This window comes from Leptodactylus fuscus, chromosome 8 (genome assembly GCF_031893055.1).
Source record: "Leptodactylus fuscus isolate aLepFus1 chromosome 8, aLepFus1.hap2, whole genome shotgun sequence".
NCBI classification, from domain to species: Eukaryota; Metazoa; Chordata; class Amphibia; order Anura; family Leptodactylidae; genus Leptodactylus; species Leptodactylus fuscus.
Window position 1 is genome coordinate 65,191,333 of NC_134272.1, and position 22,510 is coordinate 65,213,842.

General features: G+C 44.0%; 2 protein-coding genes and 1 long non-coding RNA gene across 3 annotated transcripts; 2 read left to right on the forward strand and 1 right to left on the reverse strand.

Moving 5' to 3' along the window:
- Positions 1–226: 226 nt before the first annotated feature.
- Positions 227–3,669, reverse strand: LOC142216243 (SRSF protein kinase 1-like). Its single transcript, XM_075283924.1, has one exon. It carries the CDS (start codon positions 3,576–3,578, stop codon positions 1,677–1,679), a length of 1,902 nt encoding a protein of 633 aa, XP_075140025.1. The 5' UTR covers positions 3,579–3,669; the 3' UTR covers positions 227–1,676.
- Positions 3,670–3,839: 170 nt separating this feature from the next.
- On the forward strand, positions 3,840–12,175 carry LOC142216248 (pseudouridylate synthase TRUB2, mitochondrial-like). Its single transcript, XM_075283936.1, has 9 exons — positions 3,840–3,960; positions 5,780–5,923; positions 6,029–6,160; positions 6,252–6,326; positions 7,281–7,342; positions 7,548–7,629; positions 9,489–9,561; positions 10,240–10,376; positions 11,370–12,175. The coding sequence occupies exons 2-9, from the start codon at positions 5,806–5,808 to the stop codon at positions 11,660–11,662; spliced, it is 972 nt and encodes a 323-aa protein (XP_075140037.1). The 5' UTR covers positions 3,840–3,960; positions 5,780–5,805; the 3' UTR covers positions 11,663–12,175.
- An 8,760-nt stretch (positions 12,176–20,935) lies between these two features.
- Positions 20,936–22,054, forward strand: LOC142216251 (uncharacterized). Its single transcript, XR_012717330.1, has 3 exons — positions 20,936–21,135; positions 21,283–21,326; positions 21,719–22,054. It is a non-coding gene; the product is annotated as an uncharacterized LOC142216251 (long non-coding RNA).
- The last annotated feature ends 456 nt before the right edge of the window (positions 22,055–22,510 follow it).

The window sequence follows — 22,510 nt, forward strand, 5'->3', positions numbered from 1 at the left end:
ACAGAAGTTAGGAATTACAATAAATATGTCTGGCCGAATCATTCTTGCCCACATTCGCCAAAATTGGTGAAAGAAGCGCAGAATGAGAATGCATCACATTTGGCACAAGAAAGGGCCTTGCACTAAACGTGCGCCACCTGATTACACATCTATACCCGGCATAGAAGAGTTTATAAATCCCCCCCTCCCGCCCCGAATATGCCCGCAGTAGCCAGGGACAGTCTGAGCACCATATAATAGCATAAGTTTATACACACGCACCACTGTGACCCATTGTAACCTACAATGCAAAATTCAAGCAGTATAAATATTTGGCTGGTATGTATATGAGCAAAAAAAAGCTTACAGCCTATTAGGGCAGTCCAATGGAAACTGTATTTATTCCTTAAATTCTTACAATGACACCACATTAAAATGTGGTCAAAAAGAAGAGGAAAACGTTTCATGAACTGGATATGGAACAAATGTGATGTAAAACTGTTAAATTGTCTCACCGCACCCTCTACTTATGTTAGACAATACCAAAAAAAAAAAAACATTAGTACTCTGGTTAGAGGAGAGACAAATAATATAAGAACCTTCAAATGGAGCAGAAACTTCTGAAACCGGAGAACATGAAACAAATGAATGTATATATAAAAGGAACATCACAGTGGTGGACGTATGCAGCAAAGTCCTGAAGATGTCCCAGAAGCTTGCAGGGTTCATCTGCACAGCATCATCATACACAATACTAGCAAAAATAAAGTAGGTAACAAAACGGATATAGCTACTGGAAACAGGAACTTCGGGATGGTAACTGTTTACTCCTGTGCTGATGGATATCTTAGTTGGTAGAAATATGAAACAAGTTCCTTATAGTGGGGAACTCTACAAGAGTTAGGACTGTGAGGTCATTTTAGGGCTTCATCCATAAACAATGATCGTTAAATAAATTATTCAGTTCCTAATGTCCTTAGGATAGGTCATCCCTATTAGATTTGTGAGGGTCTGACCCCCTGCAGATCAGGTGTGGTGGGAGGTAGGGGATACATGTAGGGAGCCACACAACAGGTTTTGGTACAGTAGTGCAGCTCTATAGACTTCAGTGGTGCAGCACTATAGTACCTAAAGTCGCTACTACAGTTTGTACCGCAAATGAGCAGTGTGGCCCCCAGCATATAAACATTAACAGCAGATTTGCAGGGGGCCCGGGTATCAGAACCTCACATACCAAATAGTAATGACCTATTATAAGGATTTGCTATCATTGTTAGAAACTAGATAACCCCTTTAACTAATGAGGAGATAAGCCTATGCGTATGGACAACGACCATACCTAAAGCCACGCTCACCCACAATGACCAATGGCGGCACAATACTGCAAGCACTTGACCTGCAACATTATGCAGACCACTGGCTACATTGGTGGTAGGAGCCCTTGGTTGACACAAATTGGGTATACACAATCTCTTCACTATCACCATAAAATAAGCCTGCTGGAAATCCACCGTTACACAATAACATCCCTGAAAACAATTCGTCCTAGGAACATATGTCAGTACAAAAGAATTCACAGTCGGCCTTTTGTCTTAATGGTGTCAATTTTTTTCAGTCGACTGCACGTTTACGGATAGCCCTTTAAAACTGAACATGGATCACACTGAACGGTGTCACTATCAGATGCCTTAACGCTTCTATGCCTGCAGCCAGGGGTGAAGGAGACATTGGGCTGCAGTCGCCCGCTTCTCAGGGGACAACTCCAACATGGGCAATAAAAAGTCCGTAAAGCTAGTAGCATCCTCCTCAGACCACTCATATTTTTCCCTCAGGACATCGGCCAGACCCCACGGCTTCAGCTTTGAAATATGCTTCAAGTCGCCTTTTTTGGTAAAGAATTCCTTGGAGTATTTACCGGCTGCAATGAGTTTGCGTGGAATGTGGCCCAAGAGCTCGATGATGAGGGCAATGTGGTCTTCATCGCGGGAATAGTTCTCACCAGAGTCAGGCTCGAACAAGTATTCTCCAGTGGCCAACTCAAAGGCCATGCAAGCCGCACTCCAGATATCTGCTGGGGTGCTGTATCCTGCGCCAATGATCACCTCTAAGGAGCGATACTGCCTGGTCTGAATGTCCTCAGTGAAGTGCTTGTGAACCCAACAGGAGTTGCCCAGATCTGCAACTTTTACTCTTATTTTTTCAGCATTCTGGGGATCTAGAGGGTTTATTAGGAAGTCAGCAGCGGTCAGCTTTCCGTCAGCCATTGATGTTTCGTCTTCATCATTTACAGAAGGTTTTTTTGGAGGACATGAATCACCATCGATGTCGGCAGGATTATAACTATTATCTATTGTACCAGGATCGGGGTGGTTTGAAGACAAAGATGTGGTATTAGCAAGGTTATCAGAAGACAACGATGTGGTATTAGCGAGGCTATCAGAGGACAGAGATGTGGCATTAGCGAGTCCTTCAGAGGACAAAGATGTGGCATTAGTGAGGCCATCAGAGGAGAAAGATGGGGCAATATTGAGGCCATCAGAGGACAAAGATGGGGCAATATTGAGGCCATCAGAGGACAAAGATGGGGCAATATTGAGGCTATCAGAAGACGTCTCTGATGGAAGTCCATTCACAGTCAGTTCTGATTCCTTTGCAGATGTTGGTGATTCTGCCTGATCTTGGTCTTGTACCTGGGCACCGTCTTCATCTTCTACCTCCATCCCCACTATTTCCTGCACCCGTTTTTCCATCATCTCCGCTTGCCGCTTCTGTTTTTTCTTCAGCTTTTTCTTTTTGTTCTTGGTCAGCTTGGTGGAAGCTTTGGGTGGCGGTGCGGTACTCACCACAGAACCAGAGGGAGGTGGTGCCCCTGAGCGCAGCCATTGTGTGGCGTCACACGCCAGCCTGCGGATGTACTGCTCATCCACACACAGCAGGATGTTCTCCGGCTTCAGGTCAGTATGGATGATCTTACACTTGGTGTGCAGGTAATCCAGGCCCTGCAGCACCTGGCGGATGATGCTCTTCACACACTGCTGGGGCAGACCCTGGTAGTTGGACTTAATAATCCACTTCAGCAAGTGATGTCCCAGCACCTCAAACACCATGCACACGTGGGAGCCATTGGCCCCTGCGATTTTGAAGTCATCGAGAAGCTGGACCACCTTGTCCTGGCCGCCATCATTAGGGTCGGTGTCTCTGACGGCTCGGAGCAGTCGGATCTCATCCAGGGCCGTCTCCGTGTAGTGCTCGGCGCTCTTCACCACCTTCAGCGCCACGAACTGCTTGGCCTGGATGTCCCAGCACAGCCACACCGTAGAGAAATGGCCCCATCCGAGCTTCCGTATCACGTGGTAGCGGTTATTGAACAGGTCCCCGATATTCACCCGGTGATAGCCGCCTTTGCAGTAATCGTAGGGGTCTTCCTGCTCCTCGTCATCACTGCCCAGGATCTCCTCCTCTTCTTCCTCCGGTGGATCGTCTGCGGGCGGGTCGGGGGCAGAGTTGCGCGGCTGAGCTGTGTCTGCCGGTTTCTTAGGAAGCTTTTTGGCTTTAGCGCGTTTCTTACGAGCCTGCAGCGCGAGCACTTTCCTCTCCATGTTCTCAGCCGGCCAGCGGAAAAGACATGCGCGGCGACCTTTGCCCCTCTCTAACTTTTTCCCGTCCCGCCTAACCACCGCGCTGCTCCGAAAACACGCCCCCTGTCATGACGTCACATTACAGCGCTCACAGAAGCCCCGCCTCCGCCCGGCAACGCTAGATTCCTCCTCTCAAGCCATTGGTGGACCGTGTCACATGTGCAAGGAGAAGCTTGATAGGCGTGGTTTTTAACGTGACCCGGAAGCTTAATTTCCTTGTTGTAAGCCTTTGGCCTCTATGTGAACTTATGGAAAGCGGAAGCTAATGGCTGCTGCCATGGGAGGCATGGAGAGAGAAGTGACATCTGTAATGGAGATCTGGGGAGAGCTGTGACTGTATGGTGTGAGTGGTCATGATGTGGACTTGTCAGACTGTGTAAATACTTATAGTACTCAAACAACCATGATGGGGTGTCCATGCTGTGCAGGTCCTCGGTTATTCCTCCTAGAAATGACTGGTAAACATGCCAGCAGAGAAACAGCACAACATAGTAAGGCAGGATGTTCTAGTATTACATGTTGCAGAATACAGATTATTTACCAGTGCATGTGTAAGTAGAGCAGACCGTTCCTCTATAAGGCTGAAGCCCCACATTGCGCAGCTTTATTGTTTACATTTTGCTGCATTTTTTTTTTTTTTTTTTTAGCCATACCCAGGAGTGGATTGAGCAGAAGGGAGAGGTATAAAACTTCCTATATATTTCCCATTCCTTTAGTGACAATTCTTTGGCTCAAAGAGTTACAGTATGATCCGCAACAAAAAAAATCAGCGTTTCCGCAACGTGGGTCCTCAGCCTAAAGTGATTTTGCAACCCCAAATACAGACACAAATACCGCAGATACCTCACATCTTCTTGGAAGCTGATGTAGTGGACAGGGAGTGGAAACAGCTCTGCCCTGTTCATGTAATAGGAGAGGCGCTGTAGCCCCATTAAAGGGATTGTCTGTCCACAAATCTAATTTACATACCAATGACTTATCCACAGGGCAGGTCATCAGTATCTGTTGGCCTGTGACACCCAGACCCTCTAGCACAGGGGTCCTCAAACTGCGGCCCGAGGGCCACATGCGGCCCGCCAAGCACTTCTGTCTGGCCCTGCCAACAACGCTGGCAGGCGTGCATTTATAATGAAGCTCCTGGGGAGCTCGGGCCAGGCCATGGAGCGCACGTCACTTTACCTATTGGAGGGCACCGCTCCCGATGTCTGTGCGTTTGCTCTGCCTCCGGCCCCCTATTTAAAAAGTTTGAGGACCCCTGCTCTAGCAGCTCCCGGGTCCCAGAAGCTACTAGTGGACATACCTGTGAATAGGTCATCAGTATCAAAACCTCTTTTTAAAGGGATTGTGCAGATTTTTCTCTTCCTTACAATCTGACATCAGGTACAGAGAGACTCTTCAGTCTATACCACTGCTAAGGGATTTTCTGAGACCTAAAGAGGACATTTAACCATCTCCAACAAGTCCAGCTCTTAAAATCACTGATTCTGGCACGGTTGGAATTTTTTCTTTAGCCTTTGATCATACAGTATTTAGTCTCTGTACTGTCAGCAGGGCGGTGTCAGGCAGGAGCAGACAAGGGGTTTGATTCTGAGCTCTGACACTGGCTGCCTCTGATTACTGAGGTTAAATACCACATCAGGCACCAAATCTAAAAGTGCTTGTGTCTCAGAAAACAGTGAGGGCTAGAGAAGAAATTCCAACTGCACTGAAATCACTGAAACAGCGCCTATTAATAGATGCTAAGAACAGGAATGGGTGGAAGTGGTGATAGGTGTTCTTTAAGTATTAGTGATTGGTGGGGCTCCAACACCCTGGATCAGCTACTTATAGAGAGTACAGCGTCTAGGTGAGCAATGTGGCACACTGAATGGCAAGCAAGTGCCATAGAATGTTAAGAGTCTGTGTTTGGCACTACAGCTCAGTCCCATTGACTTGAATGAGACTGAGCTGCAAACAGGTTTCGTGACTAAGGCCTGTGAAGTGGAAACGTTGCTCACCTCAGCTGCTAGAGGTGGCAGGGAAGCTCATCTGTGGGGGGGCATCAAAGACCAACTTTAATTAAAATAGGACCTGTACGTGATACTTTCACTCAGTGTTGTAGACTTTGAATGGAGACATATAAATATCTAGAAATAAGCAGTTTTGCTTTTCTCTCTTTCTAGTGACGGATATTAGTTGATGCACAGCCATGGCACTTTCTGTTTCTTCAGCATTTCGAATGTTACATGGAATATTTTCGGTCTATAAACCTCCTGGGACAAAATGGAAATCTTTACGAGATACGATAGAGATTAAACTATTACAAGGTACTTCGGGATTACAGGTGGTTATTGTACCACTCATATACCTGCATTGTAAGATGTATTGTCTGAATAGATATAGTAACGTCCATACGTCATTTGTTCATGTAGAGCTGAACTCCCTCAAGCAGTCGCCACCTCGGCAGAAGATCCTTTTCTTACCACAAAGTAATGAGGACAGCAGCGGGGTAGAACTGACCAAAGTTGTCACCTCTGTCCCTGTCTTGGCTGATCATACACTGGGTTTGTACCAAAATATACATTTTCTATAGCATATTGCTCTTTATACTTATGACTAATATAGAAATGATCTATGTGTTTTATTGCTGAACAGTTAAAGGACCGTCCTTCACTTACCTGAAGATTGGTATGGGGCACAAACTGGATACAAAGTCTTCAGGAGTGTTTGGTGAGAGCTTGCTAGGGGATAAAGGATAAGTGTCTAATTGCTGGGGGTCCCATTATTAGGACTTTCATGTATCACAAGAGCCCCTCGACTCCTCCTGTTTTGAATGTAGCACACATACTGACATTCCATTCAAATGTATGGGACTGCCAAATATAAGCCAAGGAGAACCACTCCATTCAAATAGGGGGACTTAAGACCAACGTTCTTGTGATCAGTAATAGTCCAACCAGCACTCTTATAGAACCCCATTCACCTGTACTACGTTGGGCTACTGTATCCTTTTTATTTTTTGCTGTGTACAATAACTTAGGCATCCACAAAAAACTACACAAAATACAGCTTTTCTTTTTGGGCAATGTATACAATACTATGCATATATAGTGGCATATATCCGAGGCACTTGTCATCTTCTTGACTTTTGTGTTGCTGATCTGAGGGTTGTAATTCAGTCACTGGGATGGGTGCTGCTTCTAATTGAACCCTAATCTGTACCCCTTTTTAAAGAATCACTCCAATTATTGCTTTATCTCATCCATAGGAAAATGAGGCTTTGTGTAGTGTAATATTACTGAATGCTTTATTGTGAGGTTACGCTCCCCTCACTGACCTCCATTCTGCTTTTCTGATGCACACAGAAGGGCAGATCTATGCAGACTCTGTTCAGACAGTTTTAAAATGGGCTTAATTTATCATAGTGGCTTATGCTGAGTGGTATCAGTCTGATACAACTTTAGACTGTATAGTATAACTTTTTATTCCTCCTATAATACTACTCATAAACTCCCTTAGACTTACTTTCCAACAAAAACTTAGATGGTGTTAACAAATCATTTCCTCTTTAGTGCATATTCTTACATACCAAGTAACATAGTAGATGAGGTTGAATGAGGACAAAGGTCCCATTAAGTCCAAACTATATTCAGAATATTTTTTTTTATTATGGTTTTTTTTTAGTACTTGGAATTGGAAATGGCAACAAACTTCTTACTGACATGTATGACAAGCATTATACCAAGGTATGAACACGTATGGTTTTTGGTTGTTCAGTTTAAAGTGTGAGTGTCTCATCAATTTTTTTTAAAGTGGAAGGAAAGGGGTTATAAACATTTTTGCTGTGTGCTTTAATAGGAAATGTTGCTGATTTTTATTAAGAAAACTGCCCCTAAAGATTTCCTTTTAGCATTCTGGACAGATCTTTTACACTTTTGTTTTATTTCAAAGGACTATACAGTGGCCGGTATGTTTGGTAAAGCCACAGATGACTTTTCGGATGTTGGAAAAGTTATTGAGAAGACTACATATAGTGAGTGTCTTTGATTGAGAGATGTATATGTGACGTTATAAAGCTTCTATTTGTTTGTGCTTCTTTCAGTCTAAAATACCATTCTGTTCTGGTTCCTAATTTACTAATGTTATTAAAGAGGACCTTTTATGTTCTCTGACATTGGTGTTAATATATATACAGCTAGAAAGCTGGTCTTGCACTGAATTTAGTGCACTGTCAGCTTTGCTGGTATGCTCCCCCTTTGCCAGAGATATCAGTACCTTTAGTTTCGACAGCTGTATCCCTCCACTGTCAGAAAGGCAGCCCTTACCACCTAACATCATCACTGAGAGGTGAGGAAACGCAGTCCTCCCCCCACCCCACCCGACAGTAATCTTCTATAACCTTGTAGTGTCCATAGCCAATTATGCTGAGCTGTAAGGCCGGCCCTTCTGTCAGTGGAGGGATATCTGTGCTGAAATTAATGGTACAGATATCTCTGGCATCGGGGCATGGACTGGAAAAACACACTGTCGGCCAATGTCCGTTATTGGCAGCCATATGTAGGCAGTGTTTTCTCACATGTGGCCACCACTGTTGGAACGAGCCTTAAATATATTAGTAAAACAGGGCAGCAATGTGGCTGGCTCTATATTAGAATGCAGCCTTAAAAGTCCAGTCCAACCAATTTTAGAGCCGTGCAAATTAATGAAAAGTTGTCTTTGTTTTGCTGATGTGCAAAACTTATAAATTAGAGCTTTACATGTGGTATAACGATCATTTTCTCCTCTCCCTGCGCTGACAGCTGCATGTGTTCTCCTATAAACTGGTTAAAGTGAAGGTGCGAGTATCTCTCTAAATCTGTGTTTGTTAAAAACATGAACTTGGTCTTATTTAAAGCCAAGATTCCTGGCTTTAAAATAAGACCGTGATCGCAGGTCTGGGCATGGAGCTGTATAAAGCAACAGTGTCTCCGGATGTGCCCTGCTTGGGGTGAACTCTAATACACTTTGCTGAATACTCAAGCAGGGCTCGCTTAGAACAGTAGGGAGTTAAAGGAAGCATGGTCGCTAAGCACCAAAATTAACAGCATTGATTGCTTGGCAATGGTGGGGACTAGAGGAAAAATTGTAGATTAAAGTCGGTGCGGCTTGGGCTCTGTGCCATGCCGACGTTAATTAACGGCCCGTTCTAAAATGGGGATCAGGTTTCTGCAAGGGTCGGGAGCTCCGTGGCCCCTGCGCTAATAGCTGCTGGGGTCCACGGAGACATGATCAGGACCTGATAGATCAAACCAGATTTAGAGTTTACAAGGGAAAATAAACCAGAACTTCCCCCCCAGAGTGACCCCCCCCCAACCTCAAACATAGAAGCTACTAGGGATATAGTGAGGAATTTGGTGTTCCCAGCTTACATATCTACTATTCACCATCCGCTGTGCAGTCATGTTTAGGATACTATTGCCTGATACACCCCCTAATAAGTTCTTTGAGGGGTGCAGTTTTTAAAATGGGGTCATTCTCTAAGGGATTCCACTTTACTGGTACTTTAGAGGCTCTGCAAATATGACATAGGCAACCAGATACCAAACATATGAATCTGCGATCCAAAAAACAAAATAGCGCTCCTTCCCTTCTGTGCCCAACTATGCCCAAACAGTCGGTACTACCTACTCACATGGATCGTAAACGCCGCGTTATTTTGCGTTTACAATCCACGCTCCCATTGAAATCAATGGGAGCGTATACGGCCCGCAAAATCTCACACAGCGTATACGTGCCAGGTCACGCGGCACGTTACTCCGTGTGAATGGGCCCTAAGGCTGCAATTTTACATATTTCACTTTTTGGCATGTGAGTATATTGTAAATAGCATTGACTTTTTATTTCCCTCCACAGATCACATTACAAGAGACAGATTAGATCGGGTTTTGGCCATGATTCAGGGTGCTAACCAAAAGGCATTGCTTATGTATGTGACTTTACAAATCATTTATTAAATGCATGGGGGTTTTTTTTTTCTAAGAATGTAAAAATATCACCTATACACACACATAATGGTATGTAATGTAGTTGGTTGGAAAATGCTTTTTCATTTACTTTTTTTTTTTTCTTCATTTGATCTCTTACATTTTCAATGGATCTCCTGACTGTTCTAATTCTAGGTTATTTGTGTTTGTGTAGATGTATATAACATTACTTTGGGTTTAAAATGTAACAGTATGTTCACATAGTGGAATTTGGTGCTGAATTAGAGGTGGATTCTGTCTCAAAATCCGCTCCAAATTCCGCCTGAAACCAGTCTCCATTGATTTCAATGGGAGCCCGATGCTGAATTTTTCCTTAGCTAGCAAAAAAAAATTAAGCGTTGTGATCAATCTCTGCTTATAGAGATGGTATACACTTAACACTTGACGGGGAAATAGAGATAGTTGTACCTCCATTTTATACAACCTACCACCTCAAACTGTTGCATGTAAAGCTCACAATCCTATCTGTGTCTTTAACTATTAATATCTCCCTTAGTTTTTTCCTTGAATAGCTTATACTGTGCTCTTGGTAGTGCAGAAAAGCTGTGAATCTCACCACCTTTTATATTACACCACAAATTTGAAGTGACCTTCACCCTCCTTGGTAACCTCTATTCTAGGCACAGCCATGTGGATTTAAAGAGTCAGGAGGCATATGAGATGGCAGTACGAGGCCAACTCCGGCCCAAGGCGAAGTCCCCACCTATCGTACTTGGACTACGATGTGTTGAGTTTACCCCACCTAACTTCACTTTAGGTAAGGTTCGAATGTTTTTTTTTCTACACTGAAGATAAACTAAAAAGACAAGTGTAGAATAAAGGAATACAGGGACACCTTGGGTTTTTCCTGTGTGACCTATTTAAATGGGTATTCCCACTAACCACACTCATCCCTGATCCAGTGGATATTAATAATAATAATAATATCATTTATATAGCACCATTAATTCCATGGTGTTTTACATTTGGGGGTTACATACAGTACACAAAATATACAGGTAGATATAATACTAAAAATGACTGACTGGCACAGTGGGGTAGAGGGCTTACAATCCATGAGGGAAGGGGGGATAGAGACAGAAGGAGAAGGGGAGACAGTTAAGATGGCAGTGCGGTGATAGTGCTATTGGAGGTTGTAGGCCTTCCTACTCACTATTCAGATGAGTCTTCAGGGCCTTCTTGAAGCCTGTGATTGTGGGGGTCAGTCTTATGTGTCTTGGTAAGGAGTTCCAGAGTATGGGGGATGCACGGGAGAAATCTTGGAGACGGTTATGTGGGGAGCGGATGAGAGCAAAGCGGAGTAGGAGGTCATTGGAGGATCTGATAGGAAGTAAGTGTCTGCTCACTTGCAGTTTAACCGCTTGGGTCTCCTTTGATCACAAGAATGGGGGCATCGAGTACCCTGTATGAATGAAGCATGTGTGAGCACAGCTCCATTCACTTTTATGAGACTAATTGAATGCTCTTTTAGTAAGCATGCATGACCACCTCTCTATTCACTTTTTTTTTTTTTTTTTGTTAAAGCATATACCCTACCATTCCATTCACAAAGGAAACTGAGACCTTTGTTCTCGTGATCTAAGAGGGTCCCAGTAGGACTCCCATCGGTCTGACAATTATTCTCTCTATATATAATATATAGTTATTTGTTGGAAAAGTCCTTTAACAAAATTAAAATTATATTTAGTTTTTTGTATTTTTCTCCAAATGAACCGTATTACCTCTTTTCCTTTCTCCTTTCTTTATTCAGAGGTCCAGTGCATGCACGAGACTCAGCAGTATCTTCGCAAATTAATCCATGAGATTGGCTTAGAACTAAGATCCTCTGCCGTCTGCACGAAGGTGCGCCGCACACGGGATGGCCCATTCACTTTGGACTGTGCCTTGACGCATGGACACTGGGATCTAAATAGCATCATCAATGCAATTAAAGAGTGCAGACCCATAGCTAACGAAATATGCAACGATGGTGCAAGCCAGAGCTGGGAGACCTTTGATGAAGATTCACCAGATAATGAAGAGATCTACATACAGGGACATTAATACAACTTACTATGCGCTTATGAAGTGTTCTGGTTAGGATTCTCATATTTTGTTAACCGTTCATAGCCAAAGGTCCGTACTAGCTTTTCATTGTTGAAAATGATGCAGAATAAAAGAACTCTATGGGGATGAATTTATTACAGTAGCTAGTCCTGTTTTCTGGGAGTAAAAAGTAAAAAAAATTTTGAATATGGCTTTTTTATTTCACCACAAATTGTAACTTACTAGTTTTTTGGGGGATTTCCTTTTCAAGGCAAAAATCTGCTCAGCGGATTCATTCAGATTACACCAGAGGCTGATGTAAATTGTACAGCGACTCTACCCCAGTTCATAGGTGTCGTAGATTGAGTACCTGACACACGGGTGGAGAGGGGCACTTCATTTTTTTAAGGCACATATGTTAATAAATTGGGTGCATCACCACACCAGAACAAAAGGGGCCAAGACTATTGTAGGAAATGCCAGTGTTGATAAATTTTCCCCAGGTGTGATATATTTGTAAAGGAAACCCTTTACAAAACCCTAAATTGTGTGTATTTAAATTTCTTTCATGATTTTATTTTTTTTAATTTGTAATAAATGTATTTCAAATATTACATTACAGTATTACAGTATGTTTCAGACTCGTCCACCAGTTCTTGGATCTTGTATATAATCTCACCTATATATATGAAGTTTCCTGATGACTATAAGTGACTGCACCAGCCTGGCAGGACTGGTATGTACTGGTACCTGCGGATGTTGTTCTGCTCGTCCAGAGAGAATAGCGCACCTTAAGGTATTAATGTTTCAGTCATGGGGTCAACATGTTTAATGTAAATTTATTGGCAGTATTCCCAGTGGTAATGGATGGCATTATTACTTGTACAGTATATACTCTGGATACCGGGACCTTACATACATGTTAATACAGGTCCAAAACATCTCCCAAACCAATACTGTTACCACGTAGTGGTCATTAAATGGAACCTGTCACCAAGAAAATGCTGTTAAACCTACAGGCAGCGTTTCATAGAGCAGGAGGAGCTGAGCAGATATATAACTTTAAGGAAAATATTCAGTATCATCTGAGCTATTCACCCCAAGATTGCTTGAATCTGTGGACTATTCTTGTACTGCAGTCGGTGGTTACCTGACTTCGAGGGAAAGTCCCCCGGAAGCGACCATCCCAGAATTGCCCCCCCCCCCCCCCAACCTAGAAGCTAGTGGGGAATTTGATGTACCCAATGTACTCCGCACAGCTTACATATCTACTTTACACCATGCACTGTGCATTAATGTCTGGGAAAACTTATGCTCATTACGCACTATAATAAATTCTTTGAGGGGCGCAGTTTTCAAAATGTGGTCACTTCACTGGACCAGCTAGCCTGCTGCTCGGGGCATCCACCTGTTGTATTATAACTGTTACTATGGACAACAACCATTGGATTGTGTTCTGCAAAGGGACAATATGTATATCATCTGCTGTGTCCATCTGAGTTATTATACCAACCATGAGAGGGGACCCAGACATACCATTCCAAGGGGCAAAAATTCTGCTAAGAACTGACCCCCTTAGAAGAAGAATTTACAATCTACTTACAATGTAAAAAAGAGACTGATACATTCTACACTGACAGGTTGTTAAAGCTTAACCCACTTTTCTAGACGCCCCTTCCTAATATTTCCCACCTTAGAATAAGGTGTGGTCACTTCACTGCAGATTTCACTCTACTGGCACCTTAGGGTATGTTCACACAGAGTTTTTTGCAGGTGGATTTTGACGCGGAATCCGCCTGCAAAAATTACTCCCACTAACTTCAATGGGAGCCACTCACTTTTATTTTTTCCTTTAGCTAGTAGTGGAAAAAAGAAGCAAGATGATCTATCTTGCCACGGATTCCACGGCTGAATCAGCCACGGCGTCCACCCTTTCGAGACGCCCCTGTTTAGGCCCATTCATTGGCATTTGCGACGAAATGCCACTGCTGCATTGGCACCCAGTCACGGCTAGCCACGCTGAATGTTCACAAGGCGGTAAAGGTTTCCGTTACCAGCCCTGCTGCGTACCCATACAGAAGTTTCTCATCGCATATGTCGTAATACCATGCTCACGTAACAAATTTTAGTTAGTGTGTAAATTTCTGTGATTTATGGGTAGTTTCTAATATATAAACCTTTACCGTTTTGCGCAAAAGATGTGCCGCATTGTTCCTTGTTTTCCAGCACAGGGTTAAAGGCCTTCTTTACTATGACATTTTTCATCCATCCTGACCCCAACTAAAATCACACAAACTAAATATTGTACAAAAAAAATGCAGAAACACTTTAATTGGGAGTTAATCTATAATAAATTTTTATTGAAAATCGCATTTAATTGATTTCAATCAGTGTCTCAAATTTATAATCAGGCCAATTGCTATGAAAAAGACACTGAAAATGGCGAACCCCCGACTCACAAAGAGTCACCCCCCCAGCACTCAGGAGAGGAAAACCCCCTGTGGAGGAAACCTCTAGGGAACCATGGCTGGAGGGTTGCCCTTCCCTTGGGCTTAGAGGGTTATTGCCAACATGTAACAATGAGACCTCTCTAGGCCTCACACATAGAAGTGAAGCAGCTTGTTCCGGATGTGAGGAAGATCTGGCCGCAACATCTGTCACCCCATTGATGGCTAGGGTTAATCTGGCTGGCTAGGCGGGTATGGCTGATCTGGCTGGCTAGGCGGGTATGGCTGATCTGGCTGGCTAGGCGGGTATGGCTGATCTGGCTGGTTAGGCGGGTATGGCTGATCGGGCTGGGTAGGCGGGTATGGCTGATCGGGCTGGCTAGGCGGGTATGGCTGATCTGGCTGGCTAGGCGGGTATGGCTGATCTGGCTGGCTAGGCGGGTATGGCTGATCGGGCTGGCTAGGCGGGTATGGCTGATCTAGCTGGCTAGGCGGGTATGGCTGATCTGGCTGGCTAGGCCGATGTCCCCTTTTCCCCTCACAGATTGTGGAGTGATGAAGCTCCGGGTCTTCACACACATCAGGTCTGGCTGCATATGGCTGTAGGCCCTTCTGTTCTGGAATTTTCCCTAGTGAGTTCTTTATGTCATAGGCATGTGTTTATGACATCAGCACAGTTGTCATAGTTACTGCAGATGGTTCCTGAGCATATTAACCCCTTAATGACTGACATTAATGCCATCAAGGCTTATTAAATATATAAATACATGATATGAAAAGTAGTGTGCCATTATCAAATATGCTGAGAGGACATATGTACCACGTGTCTATACAGTCAGGAGAAGTCGGCGTGTGAGCGCATTTAGTACATCTGATATGTCTGGATGGCTCCCTAATTTCAGTATTACTCCTCAGATCTTGCATCTTCACTCATGAATGCTGTCAGTAACACTTGTTTTTATGAAAGCATTCTTACTTTGCAAAATTTTGCCACACCTGCCAAGACTATAATGGGGTCTGCCAGGTTTCAGCCCCGTGCCTGCAGGTCTTTTCTCTCCACATATTTTAAGCATAATGGAATATAGGGTCCACGAGGGCTAGTGTGACCACAACCTTACTCTCATTTTCTGGCTGACCTAGATAAATCTAAAGGACCATCAATCTTTTACGCTGCTCTCCTTGCTGACCCGTTGTGATCTAAGCCAAGGCAAATCCTAAAATGGGAGATAGAACTGCAAATCGAGCTACCACTGGCAGATTGGCATCTAGGCCTTCGATGGGTATCTAAAATTTGTAAGAGATCTACTGTACCTATTGATAGTTAGCTCAAATAGTAAGCAAATTCCAACATAAGAGTCTTCCTCGGGACCTGAAGTGAAGTTCAGTTTGGGCCTCCCACCCCCCTTATAACCTCAGGCACGGTAACAATATAAAGCAAAATCGCCACATCTTTTGTACAAAACTCTCTATGGCAGTAAGGGAATACATAAGCCATAACAAGAATACTTATATTACACTGCTGGATTAGAGATTATGACAGAAAAGACACTGGAAGTGACTATCCCAGAATGGTCCTCCCAACAATAGGAGATAGTGGTGAAATGGTGGGGAATGTGCTGTACCCAATGTACGCCGCACAGCTTACATATTCACTTTACACCATGCACTGTGCATTCATGTCTAGGAAAACTTATGCTTACTACACCCCATAATAAATTCTTTGAGGGGTGCAGTTTTCAAAATGTGGTCACTTCACTGGACCAGCTAGCCTGCTGCTCGGGGCATCCACCTGTTGTATTATAACTGTTACTATGGACAACAACCATTGGATTGTGTTCTGCAAAGGGACAATATGTATATCATCTGCTGTGTCCACCTGAGTTATTATACCAACCATGAGAGGGGCCCCAGACATACCATTCCAAGGAGCAAAAATTATGCTAAGAACTGACCCCCTTAGAAGAAGAATTTACAATCTACCTACAATGTAAAAAAGAGACTGATACATTCTATCCTGACAGGTTGTTAAAGCTAAACCCACTTTTCTAGATGCCCCTTCCTAACATTTCCCACCTTAGAATAAGCTATTGGTGTGGATGGTTCCCTCTTTAGTCTCCACACAAGACTTTCCTTCAACCAGTTTATCTTTTCTAAAAGGTCCTCTCCCCCCCCCCTGTACAACCACAATGGTCCTCACATTATTCCTCCTGTCACTAGCAGCAGGTACAGTTTATGGTTTATTTTTTCACCCACATCATTCAGTTTCTACACAACTGCACTTATTCTACAATGTCAGCAGGGATTGTGGTGAATTATGGGCACCACTGCCAGCCTAGACATGAAGTCACATCCCCTGCCCCATCTACTGATAATACAGCACTAGAAGATCCAGCCATGAAGTCCTCCGATCCTCTGAACACTAGACTATCAGTCATGATGCCCACATCACATATGGCAGAGCTGGTACATGAGTACTGGCAGGCAGGTGCCACCTGAGGATGCTGTGACCTCCGCCATCATGTGACCTGCACACGACCAACTGTCATTTAGTCTTCACTGATCATGGCAGCGACTAGACTACGCGACTGGATCTCAGCGATTCTACGGAAAGTACCATTTATTGGATATGGAGGAGGCGGCGATACAAAGAGAGAAGATGAGAAGAAGGAAGATGGAAAGAGGAAGAGAGGAGCAGATGGAGAGAGCGGACTTATGAAGAAAAAGAAGAGAGGAAGTGAGAGGATGGAAGATGGAAAGAGGAAGAGAGAAGAGGACGGAGAGAGCAGATTGATGAAGAAGCAAAGAGGAGAGGCCAGTATATTAGAGGATGTCAAGTCAAGAGCGGGCAGCAGCCAGGACCCCGGAACATCAAGCCCCTACCCAGAATTTTACATCAACCGCTTCAACATTCATCAGGAGTTGGGTAGGGGCGGCTTTGGCCAAGTAAGTTTTATAACTTTTGATTTCTGCGGAATATGTTGGCGCTATATAAATAAAATGTGTTACTATTAAGAGACAGTGGATATATTTATTATATCCATTTAGTGTCATTTGTCCTTATTTTAAAAATAATTATTCATCTTTTAAATTCATGTAATAATTTATCAATAAATGCTGGATACAATAATTGTAATAATTAATGTCTAATGGATTTGATCTTGCTTAGCTACATCAATGTGACGTTGCTATCAGAGCCTATTTCATTTCATGCGCCCTTTCACATGTGTATGTATATGTAGCAGAGGTGAACAGAACTTCAACAACTGGTTAAACTGTCACAGTGTGATATCTTATGGCACAAGACAACAAAAGCCATTGAAAATATATTGGAAAAACATTTTTCATTGAATTTTCAATGTTTTTTGTTAAATTTATATCACACTGCAGCAGTTTAACCAAAGGCTCAAGTTAACTTTACTACCTCTGTGTATATATATACTGTGTGTATATATATATATATATATATATATATATATATATATATATATATATATATATACACACAATCCGGTCTGTCAGCAACTTATATGGATGGAAATTGTCCTTTTATTGGAAAAAGCAGTTTCCATCCATACAAGTTGCTGACAAACTTGTGCCTGGAGAGGGGTTTCTGCTGTGCAATTTGTGGGATAATCCCCAGATTTTCTGGTGCTGCTGCAATTATTTTCCTTTGAGATATATATATATAAATATTATATATATATATATATATATATATATATATATATATATATATATATATATATATACTAGCTGGTACCCGCGACTTCGTCTATGGGTTGGCGGTGGGGCTGAACCGCTTATTTTTCTTGTCCCCCTATCTGTGCCCCCAGTCTAGTTCATCTGGCCCCAGTATCTTGTCCCCCCATCTCTGCCCCCAGTTTCTTCTCACCCCATCTGTGCCGCCAGCTTCATGTCCCCCCTTCTCTGCCCCCAGTCCACTTCATCTGCCCCCAGTTTCTTGTCCCCCATCTGTGCCCCCAGTTTCTTCCCCCCATCTCTGAACCCCAGTCTCATGTCCCCCCATCTCTGCCCCCAGTGTCTCCCCCCATCTCTGCCCCCAGTCTCATGTCCCCCCAGTCTCATGTCCCCCCATCTCTGCCCCCAGTGTCTTCCCCCCATCTCTACCCCCAGTGTCTCCCCCCATCTCTGCCCCCAGTCTCATGTCCCCCCAGTCTCATGTCCCCCCATCTCTGCCCCCAGTGTCTTCCCCCCATCTCTACCCCCAGTGTCTCCCCCCCATCTCTGCCCCCAGTCTCATGTCCCCCCATCTCTGCCCCCCAGTCTCATGTCCCCCCATCTCTGCCCCCAGCTTCCCCCCATCTTTTCCCTCCAGTCTCATGTCCCCCCATCTCTGCCCCCAGTCCACTTCATCTGCCCCCAGTCTCATGTCCCCCCCATCTCATGTCCCCCCATCTCTGCCCCCAGTGTCTTCCCCCTATCTCTTCCCTCCAGTCTCATGTCCCCCCCATCTCTGCCCCCAGCCTCATAGCCCCCCCCCCCTGTATACTCTGATGTACCGTTTCAACACACCACGAACACGTAACGGTCGATAATAATGTCACCAATCTGCCTTACTGCCCACCTTAGAATTACCCGGCGTCCCTTCACATAAACTAGAACTCAAGATTGGCGTCCCTGTTCTACTCATGTGTAATCTGGATGCACCCCGATTATGTAATGGCACGAGGCTACGTGTCACACAACTAGCCACTATTCTTACAGGAGCAGCTAAAGGTGACAGTGTGTTAATCCCACACATTCCAATTATACCAAATAATTTCCCATTTCAACTAAAACAACTACAATTTCCCCTTAAATTGGCTTTTACAATGACCAATAATAAATCCCAAGGACAAACGCTGAAAGTAGCAGGAATACATGTGGCCACACCAGGCTCCTCACATGGACAACTTTATGTTGCTTGCTCAAGAGTATCCTGTGCCCAAAACTTACTTGTCCTGGCGGAAAATAACAAATCATACAATGTCGTATATTCACTTGAAATACCTCTGTCCCAAAGACACTATGTACAGTTTCTCAGAACACCGTATAGCAGCTGAAGTACAAATTACATTCAACACAAAAGTCTCATGTGTTCTCAGAATTACAGCAAAAACAAGAAACAAAGTTACATTTCATATCCCATACCCAGGGGTGAACCATGGCTTTCTGCCGCCCAAAGCGGACGACAGAAAGCCGCCCCCCTCCCCCCCCCCCCGAGGAGGGGGAGGGGCCGAGCGGAGCGATCGTATTTAGCAGGCAGAGAGCAGGCACGGAGAGAACCTGCTCTCTGCCTGAGCGTGAGGGGCGGCGGGAGCAGCGCTGCTCCAGCGACCTCCCCAATGCACCGCTTAGTGACGCTGACCCTAAGCCAGTCCAGGACAGCTTGTCCTGGACTGGCTTAGGTCAGCAAAAATGCCGCCCTCCCCGTGGCCCTGGCATAGCGCCGCCTGAAGCGGTCGCTTCAGGTCGCCTCATGGGAAGTGCGGCACTGCCCATACCTTATACACACTACTAAAACCTTACCCGCGCCTGTATTTACCCACTTCTACAAATACAGCAGACGAAGTCGCGGGTACCAGCTAGTAAATAATAAAGGGATTATTTCCTCCAAACATAGCATGGAGTGCAGATGAATGCAAGCTGTTGTTTCCTGTTATCAGCCACTTAAGACTAATGTGAGACTCGCTGGGGACGATTTATGGTGTCCGGCATATTCAATGCCAGTCTTCTTTTTGCTTGCACTGGGGGATGTCTCATTGGTGATAAGGGCACCTCTCTTCAGAGACACCGTATTATGATTGCTGGAGAGTCTGGATTCATCTGACTGACCGACCACTCAGAAGGCCCTGCAGATGAAAGCAACATGTAATAAATGTACATGAATTTCCTCTGTGACCACTTATAATGCCTCTTCCATCATTTTCTTCAGGTGGTCCTCGCATCGGTCCCCGGCCAAAACACCTTCATGGCCGTCAAGATCATCACCAAAGAGAGGACCAATGCAGAAACTTTAATGAGAGAGCGGCAGATACTCCTGGAGTCCCGAGACTGTCCATTCCTCTGCCATCTGTATGCCGCACACCAGTCTCGGGACAGAGCCTATTTCATCATGGAGTATCTGTCCGGAGGCAGCCTGGAGGCTCTACTCAGAAAGTGCGGCAGTCTGAACAACAACTCAGTAAGGTGTGTAAATGACAGACAAGAAGATGGGGAAAAAGAGTGAAAGTAGACTGAAGGGCACAAGAGATAAGGAGACATGACAGGTCAGATACAGGGGACTGCACAGACTTGGGGGAATAGAGGCGGACATACACAGCGCCACCTCTCTCCTACTGGTGACACTTTATAATACCTTGTCAGTAGGGGACTGCTAGAGAAGGATTTCATGTCATTGATATTACACTCTGTCCTCTCCATCAGATTCTACACGGCAGAGATGATATGTGGCCTCCAGTTCCTCCACAGACGCAACATCGTTCACAGAGATATAAAGCCAGCTAACATCATGCTGCATGGGAATGGACACATCCAGATAATTGACCTGGGGCTTGCCCAAGAAGGAGTCAACTCCTCCAATAAGATCCGTGGAGTGAAGGGCACACGCCGTTATATGGCCCCAGAGATGCTTCTAGGACAGGAGTATTATACAGCAGTGGATTGGTGGAGCCTGGGAATTGTTATCTCCCGAATGTCAGCAGCATTCTCCCCATTTTACTATGTAAGCAACAAATGGGAGTTGTCAAAACTTTCCATCATCCACGATAAGCCACGGATAGCATTATGGCTGAACATGTTGCTACAAGATCTGGTCAAACAACTGCTGCGGAAAAATCCTGAGAAGCGACTGGGTGTGAACAGTAACATCAGAGAACATCCCTTCTTTAAAACCATCTGCTGGGAGGATCTGGAGATGAGGAGAGTAAAGCCGCCATTTATACCATCCAAGGCAGTTCTGGAGAACCATCACCTATCATGGCCGGAGCATCAGTCCCTTCACCCCGTGGCCGAGTTCTCGTATATGTCACCAAGTTGGACCCGGTAAGATCCTCCTCTAGAGATGATGTACACTTAGTACTTAGATGGTAACAGTAAGAATTTCCTGGTGTAGTCCACTCCATAGTCTTCTCCATCTTGGGCTTCATTCTTATTGCTCCTGTTAATTACTATGTCTCTGCTTCTTCTTAGGATGATGGAAACACCCCAATTGTGAAGGAGTCCACGACCATCTGGTAAGTATCTTCTACACACACCTATACATACATACAGTATCTATACACCTATACATACCTATATACACAGGACTCATACCATTATATCCATACATTGTCACTGAATCTCACATATATGGAAACATTTATTATAAGGAACATTCCCTCTCACATAACTAAAGTCTTGAAGTCATCTTCTCAGTTATCTCTGCAGTTAGTAAATCTGAGTAACAATTAATACATCCTCCAATATGGCTCCCAAACCTGCAAATCTCCCATCATTGACTTATAGTAAAGATGGATTTGGACAATTGCAGATATTCACACTTTACATGTGCTCAGGATACAAGTCGTCTTGTTACAGTCGTTCACTTGTTCATATAGTTAAAAGTGTTCTCTCTTGTGTCTTGCAGGATCAGCCCGTGCCCAGAACCTTGAGCCTCCCGACCCATACATCAGCTGCTGGATGAGACCCCGACTGCCTACAACATCCTCTCTCCACCATCTGAAGGCTGCAGACTTTCCATCAAGTTGATGCCCAGAACATTGACAGCATCCTCTGATATCTGGCCGGCATCAGACATCTCTACCTCCAGAAGACCGTCCACAACTCCAGGAGTGGCCTGTGCATGTCTCCCATCTCAGCACAGGCCAGGTAAGTTACACATAACACACATACATTAATATTACACACACATAGATATAAGTATAGACACATAGATATCAGTATAGACATATAGATATCAGTATAGACATATAGATATCAGTATAGACATATAGATATAACTATAGAAATACAGATAGATTTAAGTTGAAGTATAGACACATAGATAAAGCCGTTAGATATAGATATCGGCTTTGATTCAGGAACTTGTTCTGATCGCCATATTTGGGGTCAGGAAGGAATTTTTCCTCTTGAGGACAATTGGCCCATTCCTCAAGAGGTTTTTGCCTTCCTCTGAATCAACTCAGCCTCATATAGGTTTAGGATGATAGATATTTATTAAATAATAGAAAATATATAGAAAAAAATAGTTTTTTCTTCATAAAGTGCTTAGCTGATTAAAAAAAAAAAAAGAAAAAGAAAAATAATTTTAAAAAGTTAATTAGATATAGTAAAAATAGTCCCGCAAAAAAAAATCTTTAAAACGTATAGAGTAGGTTAGGTGCTGGCGTTTGATCCTGGGATTTTTTTCTGATCGCCA

Excerpts from the sequence above, each read along its gene's own strand:
- LOC142216243 (XM_075283924.1), bottom strand. The coding sequence starts at position 3,578 with ATGGAGAGGAAAGTGCTCGCGCTGCAGGCTCGTAAGAAACGCGCTAAA.
- LOC142216248 (XM_075283936.1), top strand. The coding sequence starts at position 5,806 with ATGGCACTTTCTGTTTCTTCAGCATTTCGAATGTTACATGGAATATTT. Across the intron at positions 5,924-6,028 it reads AGAGATTAAACTATTACAAG|AGCTGAACTCCCTCAAGCAG; the intron begins GTACTTCGGGAT and ends TTGTTCATGTAG. Across the intron at positions 7,343-7,547 it reads ATGACAAGCATTATACCAAG|GACTATACAGTGGCCGGTAT; the intron begins GTATGAACACGT and ends TTTATTTCAAAG.